The sequence below is a fragment of the Cavia porcellus genome, unplaced genomic scaffold (genome assembly GCF_034190915.1).
Source record: "Cavia porcellus strain 051 isolate PalLab524CR breed Dunkin Hartley unplaced genomic scaffold, mCavPor4.1 scaffold_9, whole genome shotgun sequence".
NCBI classification, from domain to species: Eukaryota; Metazoa; Chordata; class Mammalia; order Rodentia; family Caviidae; genus Cavia; species Cavia porcellus.
This window is the reverse complement of record NW_026947492.1, coordinates 14750974-14759532: the sequence shown is the minus strand read 5'-3', so window position 1 is coordinate 14759532 and position 8559 is coordinate 14750974. Positions and strand designations below refer to the sequence as shown.

General features: G+C 54.3%; 1 protein-coding gene across 1 annotated transcript; it reads left to right on the top strand.

Annotated features, from left to right (window-relative positions):
* Positions 1-3102: 3102 nt before the first annotated feature.
* Positions 3103-8141, top strand: Bsx (brain specific homeobox). The gene is made up of 3 exons (XM_023566252.2): positions 3103-3531; positions 5760-5956; positions 6955-8141. Exons 1-3 carry the CDS (start codon positions 3270-3272, stop codon positions 7192-7194), a joined length of 699 nt encoding a protein of 232 aa, XP_023422020.1. The 5' UTR covers positions 3103-3269; the 3' UTR covers positions 7195-8141.
* The last annotated feature ends 418 nt before the right edge of the window (positions 8142-8559 follow it).

Sequence of the window (8559 nt, the reverse complement as noted above, 5' to 3'; positions counted from 1 at the left end):
TGAAACAGGACTCGTGTAAGCTGAGAAATTACACCCTGGTTTTTGAAGACTTAGTTTGAAAAGAAGAAATGCAAATAACATTTATATTGATTACATATTGAGGAATGGTGTTTGTGATATATTAGAATTAAATTAATTCTAATATTAGAATTAAGTGAGATACACAGTATTTCACCAGTTTCTTCCTACCTTTATAATGTGACTTCCTGCCTTTTAAAAATTTGACCTGTAGAAAATGTAAAAGTATCTACACGTAAGTTGCATTATATTTTTGTCGTCCAGTGCTGTGGTCTAGACTCGAAAAATACAGGTAATCAAACAGCTCTAAGTTTAACTACAGGGGAATGTATTTCCCCACTCATCTCTCCTACAGGAGACAGTCATTACCCAGGTCTAAAAAATAAGATTGACTACACACACACACACACACACACACAGAGGCTTCCCGGTGGAGGGGAGGGGATGCTGCCGGATGGGAATCGCTGGCTTTTTAGTCCTCTTCCTCCTGCCTGAGACGCTGAGGAGTAACCCAGAGAGGGCTTGGACCCAGGGGCATTCGCCCACCGCGCAGCAGGGTGGGCCAGGCCTGGCTCTGCAAAGGTATGGGCAGGCTCTGGTAACCCCGGCGCTTGGCGCTTGCCCTCCGGAGCCTGGCCAAGGCCCGACCCTAGCTGGCTTTCTCCACCTGGCTGTTTCCCCGAGGGCCTGGGATTGAGCTCTAAGTGGACTCCTGCACAGCCGTCCCTGGGCCAGGGGGGACCGCAGCGGTCCGTGGTGAGCACCCGCTGAACCCTGGTACAAAAGTCTCTCTGACTCTGCAGACCCTCCCTTGACGCACACCCTCGGGCAGCCCGGATTCTCCTGCTTCGGGCTGGCCCGCCGTGGCCTCCTCTCCTTCCCGCCCAGCTTTGTTCCCCAGCTTCTCTGCACCGCGGGAAGGACTGCGCCCTCCGGGGTCTAATCCTTTCCGCAGCTGGCCCAGTTTCCTCCTGCCCTCTTTCCCTTCTTGGGCTCCAACTGGGGCCGAGGCAAAGGTGGGGCCGCTGGATTCAAGAGGAAAACGCCCTTCAAGGCCCCCCCCCGCCCCCGGCTGCCCGGCTTTCAGGAGGGCGGTCCCTGGATGGACTTCGCGGCCAGGGAGTGGGACTTGGGAGACAGCCTTGGGTGTCTGGGGGCCCTGCGCTGAGCTCACGGTATACTAACAGAGAGGATCCGGCCCCAGCAGGCAGGCCAGCACTCACTCCAGTCTCCCCCCACCCCGCGCGACCCCACTTGCACGCTGCAACGCCTTGGGAGCTGTGCAGGGGGCTTAGCACCCAAAGACATTGTTACGGCTCCTGCTCTCCGGTGGGACTTGCGATAATCTCTTCAAGTTTGCTTCTCTGCAGAGTTAGCTCTGGCCCCGAAAGAAGCAAAAACCCGCTGAGTGCCAACCTGTGGTTTCTGTTTTGGGAACCAAATGTAGAGTGCACACGGGCACCAGCCAACACCTGGTTGTACACCTGCTCTGGTCCTCCATAGACGGCCTTTGGGGTATCGGGAACAGTGTGGCTTGGTTTACAGTTGCTGGATGTAGAGGCCCAAACGCACCAGTCTCCTCCTCCCCTTAGCCTTGCAGAAAGGTCTGCACCACGGCTAAGGGCTAGGGGATCCTCTACTGGCATGACTGCTGTCTCCCTTGACTGTATCCACCTGTCTCCAGTCTTCAGTTCTTGCCGTTATAAACTTTTTTTAAAAAATCATATTTCAGACTCTAAGACAAGACAAAGCTTCATTTAGATGCCTACTTACCACCATCTTATTTAAAATTTTTCCCCATCTTGCTTCCTCCTTCCACATCTGTTTACCATTTACCAGTTCATCTGTATGACATGGGGCGTTCCACATCCTGGAGCACTGTAGTTTGGGGTCTAATTGATTCTGGTAATTAATTTGTTCTACCTGCTAGATCAGATGGAAATCCTACGCCTCGCCCAAGGATTAGCACTTGGCTTTCTAACACTTCCTCTAATTATCTAATAGCATGGGTTGTGAGGACTCAGTCTCTATTAAAACACTTTTGCTATTAGCAGCAGTGATTGGAATTGTGGTGATGACTAGATTTCAATAAATTAGAGCTTAAAAATGGGGAGATGGGAGAGAAGTGGCTTCTTTTAATTTCCCCGAGTTTAACATCAATAATTAGAGCAATTTTCAGAAATGTGAGCCAAAATTACCCCTGCTGTGTTGTAGATGATCACCTTAATTTTAGCAAATTGACTTCAAGGAAATAAATGTGGCAGATTAGAAAAAGACAAACAGAAGGGGAAAAAAAGAGAAACGAATGATTGGAAGGGGAAAATGAAAGGAACGGGGCTGGGAAAAGGAACAGGAGACAAAACCTAGTACAAATACTTAGGGAGCTAGGAAGGAAAGGGGTGGCAGAGCAGAAATACTAACCATCTAAAGTGAGGAATAAGAAATAAAATGAGAGTGGGCATGGAGGGCAGCACTAAAGTGGCTGTGAGCTCACTTAAAAATCACTTGGCTGATGTAGATACAAATCTCCTCCCACCCACTCCTTGTACAGGGAAAGAATGCCAGGATCCTCACCAGTTTTTAAAATTTACTTCCAGCATCCAGTAATCCCCCCTTCATCGTTTAAGCAGAGTCTAGCTCCTTAAAGGAGCGGGCACTCTCCAAGCTCACTTCCTCACCTCCTTTCGCTATCCATTATTGAAACTTAAACACGCAGGCCCCAACGCCTGAATGAGTGTTTTTTCCTTGTTGCTGTGAGGCCTTGGTTAGTGTCTTCTAAGAAGGAGTTTGCTGGACCACAGACTTTTTCCGATTAGTTTCCTTTTAGAACAACTGGGAACAAAAGCAGTTTTTGCAGTGCAGAGGCAGAAACAGGTCTAGGGCCCTGCTAGGAACCCCAAGCCAGTGGGCTCTGCTCTTCCCAGGCTTGGCAGGCCGCCTTCAGCACCGCGGACAGCTCCCGCCCCGCCCCGAGCCCGCCGCGCCCTCCCCTCTGCCTCTGGCAGCCTCGCCATTGGCTCTCCCCGCTCCCCTCTCCAAGCTGCCAATTCACCAACACAGAGACCCAACCTACCCAGATGCTCTTCTTCTCGCCTTCCCTGCGCCCGGGATAGCCCAGGCCGAGGGCAGTGCAGTAGAGATCTGAGCCTCCAAGAGTGGTGGTCGGCCCTGGACCAGGCTTGCTGAAGACGCTGCCTGCTTCCTACACTTCGCTCCCGGCCCGCGTCCCAGTGGCAGGCGCTCGACTCAAGATGAATCTCAACTTCACCTCCCCGCTCCATCCGGCGTCTTCCCAGAGGCCCACATCTTTCTTCATCGAGGACATCCTGCTGCACAAGCCTAAGCCGCTGAGAGAGGTGGCCCCCGACCATTTCGCCAGCTCTCTGGCCTCTCGGGTGCCTCTACTAGACTATGGCTATCCTCTCATGCCCACACCCACTCTCCTGGCTCCTCACGCCCATCACCCTCTGCATAAGGGAGACCACCACCACCCTTACTTTCTCACTGCCTCGGGTAAGTAGCAGGGTCCTCACGGGCTGGCAGGGAGGAAACAGATCTTCCAGCAGATATGAAGCCTGTGATGGAGTGAAGCAAGCACCAGATCTCTCTGGCCTGGTGTGGTGGCATCCCTCCCTCGGTGACAGTCGCAGGTTCAGGGTATGGCCCAGAGCACACAGAGCTTCTCTGAAGCATGTTAAAAAATTTGTGGTCACTCTGCACTTTTTGTAACAGATGTATGTGGCCAGGAGGCAGCTGGAGGTGGACAGGTTTAGCATATCCTTAAAGGGCAATGGTCAGTCTTATCAGTGACCTTCCTGGCCATTTTGGTTCACCTATCAGTCCTGATCCTGATTCTTAGCATCTCCCCACTCCCCAAAGAGACACCTCTGACTGGCCCACCAATGGACTCAACTCAACTTTTCAGGCCAGAAGCTGGGGCTGCTCTGCCCGGCTCACCTCTCATCTTTCAGGGCTGAGCACTGGGGAATATTGTGCAGGGCACAGATGTGAATATGGGGTAATTTGAGGGAAAAGGTCTGGCCTGCCAAAATAATGGCAGGAAGGCTAAAAAACAAACACAAAGAAAGAGATGCATCTCTTTAGCTTGCTTTGCTCTCAAAGTTTCATTTTAACTCAAGATCTTAAGTTGGGCTGCCCTTCTCTGTCCCAATAACCAAAATCTCTGGAAGCAGGTGCTAAAGTAGTGTTTGTTAACAAAGTGTGGGGCATTGAGAGGCAAAGAAATACCTAGATTTTTTACCATCTTTCTTGAAACAGTCACATCCACGCTTTCCTCCTTGGTGTTTTTACTCCAGTCAGAATAGAACAGAGTAATCTGTTTAGTCAGTTGCTGAGTGGAGCAAGGAAGACCTTCTGGTAAGGGATAGGAGCTGGGGGAAGACAGCCGTCATCGGAGAAATACGGGAATCTGGATTGTGGATTCTAGAACAAAAGCTAAAAGCGTTTATAGAGCAGTGTAAAACACACACTGGGCCGCTGGGTTGCAGCGCGGGTTCCAGAGCCTGTGTTGAGGCCCACATCTCTCACTGGCTTCGCCACCTGGCTAGTGACAGTCTGCTCTCCATTGCACTGATGTTGGTCAGATATAGCAATGGCCCAATGACTCTTCTGTTACTGGGTTGTTAATTTTTTTGTACGGGTAATCAAACTCAGAACCTTGTGCCTGCCAAGCAGGTACCGTGGCACTGAGCTAAATCGGCCCCATTTATTCTTTTTGTAAATTTTAAAAATTTTTTTCTGTTGCTGTTTTTGTTTTCTTTCTCTCCCTCCCTCCCCTCTGGGACTGGCGGATACTGACACCCATGGCAGCCTTGGCTAGCTGAGCGCATCTCAGATACTGTGCAAAGCCAGGGAGGGGTGGAAACACAAGAGAAGTCTATCTCAACCCAGCCAGGGAAAAAGGCTTCCCTTCACCTCTCTGCTTTCCTGGGGTGGTGTCAGAGGGAAAGAACCAGGAGCCCCCAGACAGCAGCTCCACAGCAGGGTCCTGTAAAGGAAACCAGAGCGGCAAGCCCCACAGCTTCTCCGGATAAGAATTTTGCTATTTTCTTTTGCAGGACGATAGGGCTGGAGTGGCTGTGGTGGGGGGAAGAAAGGTGTTTTTAAAGTCAGTGCAGAGCAAGATCGTGTCTCTTCTCTCCTAGTAGACTCAGCAGTGCACTGAGCAGTCATCAGGGGTCTGGATAGAGAAGGTGGACAGTCTCCCTCCCCGACCCTGGCAAGAAAACTTCGAGAGGCTCAGCAGAAGACGGGCGCAGCGAGCCCCGCAGACCTCGCAGACCTTGCTCTGAGCAGATTTGTTTTATTTATTATTGTCTTTTGAGACAGAGTCTCACTATGCAGTCCAGGCTCACCTTGAACTTGAGATCCCGTCTGCTTCACTCTCCCAAATGCTGGGATTCCGGGTTGGGGGTTGCACCTGACTGAAGACAGTTTTCGAAAAGCCCCTGGATCTATTTCCTGATTTTCCACTTTATTTGCTCTTTATTATTTTTCTTTCTGGAAAAAAGATCTCTAAGCGCAGTTGTGCAGCTTTCCCAGTCTTGTCCCGGGATTCTCGGGAGCAGTACTCTGGGATCTCTGGAGCGGGCAGTAGAGTGGTGGAGGCCAGAGGTCGAGGCTCAGGGAGGCGCTGGGCGCTGGGAGTGAGCAGCGGAGTGCGGCGAGGTTACTTCCTGGCGCCCGGGACCCTGCCCACCGGGCTGTGTTTCTCTCCCCAGGCGTGCCGGTCCCCGCGCTGTTCCCGCACCCCCAGCACGCGGAGCTGCCGGGGAAGCACTGCCGCCGCCGCAAAGCTCGCACGGTGTTTTCGGACTCGCAGCTCTCCGGCTTGGAGAAGAGGTTTGAGATCCAGCGCTACCTGTCCACGCCCGAGCGGGTGGAGCTGGCCACAGCCCTCAGCCTGTCGGAGACGCAGGTGGGCGAGGAAGGGGGAGCCCCCTGTCCGCTCCGTTCTTCTCCCCTCTTCACTCTGAACATCGCGCAGACCAGTGAGGACCTCTTAGTGAGAATGAGTCCTCCTCCCCTTTCTAGGGTATCAACCAAGGTCCTTCCTAAAAGGACTGTACTCCAAACTCGCCTTAGCCTTCCTACGAAATCTCTCCAGCGAGGCTCTAGGAGAAGAAAAACTTTCTCGGGCGATTCTAATGATCGCTTCGGGTTTGACTGCGATTTCTACCCCTCCTTAACTCGCCTCTAACCGAGGTGTAACCCGGATCAGAGGTAAACGAACAAGAGAGTAGGCGCGTTCTTTGGTCCTGCCTAGGCCATCGCAGGACTCCGCACTCCCCGCGTCTCGCTCTCACAGCGGCCGGCCTCACGCACGCGCTCCTCTAACACACGACAGTTTGCAGCTTCGGCCTCCTCCCTGTCCCCCGCTCTGAGTGGAAGAAATGTCAATCATGCCGCAGCCACTGTTGATCTGTAACCTCCAGACCCTCCCTGTATTCCGTTGCCTCTGATCCTGTGCCCAGAAAGAGAGCTTGCTGCGAGGTCCTTAGCACACTAGGACTAAGTCTGATTTTCACCCCGTAAAGATCCGAAAGTTGAGTTCGCACCTTCCCATCCAGGGGTCCCGCTGGACCAGGTAGTTAGCCGTTACCATCAGAGGATCACAGCGCACAGGGGCCTCGCCCACGTGGTGTATACTGTTAGTCATTCTGGTTAATGACAGTTTTGGTGGTTACTAGCCAGGTCATCTCGATCCGCGTTAGGACTCCTGGGAGTCTTGGGGTGTTCGACCCTCTCAGCCTAAAGGTCACTGGTGAGCACTTAGCGTGGTTTAACCGAGGGTACGGCGATCGCAGCTCTTGGCTAATTCATCCAGGGAACGCAGTACGTTTTCCTTAAACCCCAGCAATCGTTCAGGTCTCTGTTAAGAAGGACGTGATTGTATCTCTGTCTCCCCCAAATCAGGTGAAGACGTGGTTCCAGAACCGCCGGATGAAACATAAAAAGCAGCTGAGGAAAAGTCAAGATGAGCCCAAAGCGCCGGAGGGGCCCGAGAGCCCCGAGGGCAGCCCCCGCGCACCCGAGGTCGCCGTGGCCGAGGCGCGGCTGGGCCTGCCGGCCGGCTCCTTCGTGCTGACCGAGCCGGAGGACGAGGTGGACATCGGGGAAGAGGCCGAGCTCAGCTCGGGGCCGCGCGGGCTCTGAGTCTCCGGGCTGGGGTGGGGGAGCCGCGGGGCCCGGCGCGGTGCTCTCCAGGAGCCAGGACTCGGACTGCGGCCTCGGGGCTCAGCTCCTGGAAGACAGCGGACCCCGCGTGTCCACCCTGCAGCCCGCCCGCTCGGAGGCCGACGGCCGCGGCTGCTCCCGGGCTGTCCTCTCCCCGTCCCGGCCGCGGGGCGCCAGCGCCGAGCCCCGGACCTTGCACCCCGCGCGCGCGCGCGCACTTCGCTGGCGGCGGGCTGGGGTCACCGCCACCAACGCAGAACCCGCGTCCCTGCTTCCCGGCCGCACGCCCGCAGCTCGGACGCTCTGCCCTTCCTTGCAGCGGCTCGGTCGGTCGCAGGCCGGGGACCGGGAGTGGCGCCTCCGGCCGGCTGGGGGGACCCAGGCGGACCACGCGCTGAGCCTCGCGACGCCCGCGCCAGGCGCGCTGCGGGCCCCTGACCTCCGCTCTCCGGAGGGCGCTTCCACCTCCCCGGCACAGTCGGTCCCCGCACGGTCCGGGGTGGGAGCCTTTCCCGTCCTTCCTCCTCCGCACGGAGCAGCGCGCGCGCGCAGGGAAATTTGGGCAGAGAAAAATCTGTAGAGCAATTTTCTGCTTCCCGAACTTGTTGCGTTCCTGTCCCGCAACTCTTCCAAGTCCCACGGGCTATTGATACTTTGCAAGTGAGTGTTCCTCGGCTTGTGTGTGGAAGTGCTTTTTTACGGGAGTTTTGTTTTGTCTTTTGGTTTTATTAGCAGGGATTGAACTCACGACCTTGCGCTTGTGGGGCAGGCACTTACACCACTGAGCTAAATCTTGGCAAGGGAGCACCGAGTTTTAACAAGGTTAACGCTCTGGGCGCACCCTCCTTGGGACCACTGAGGTAGGGCGGGGGTCTGATTGCCCTGCGCGGTCACCTTTTGTGTTTTTCCCCCTCCGTGGGAGGTCTCCTGTTCTCTAACTGGGCTTGCAGACTCTTTAGATAATAAAGGGCTTTCCGGGCAAAACTGGGAGCGACGCGCGTTTCCGGGAACCGTTTGTTACCGCGTCCTCCTACTCGAACGCCCCCGCCCCATCCATCTCCTATTTCCTGCAGAGGTGAACTTGGCTTGCCTTAACAATCCCAGGCTCTGATTTTTGTGTTTCACGAATGGTCCTGAGTCCCACCTACATGGAAACGGTACTAACAAATGGTACTTTTGTCGTTGGGAAATGCCGGACAGGAATCTATTGACACTGAAACTTGAAATTATCCTAACAAATTGTGTGACGAGATTGCGTACTCAATACACTTATCAAATACAGTCACTGTGTCCGAGGCGACCACAGCTTCCCATCTGCCTCTGGTTTCTGGGGGCGTTCTTGGT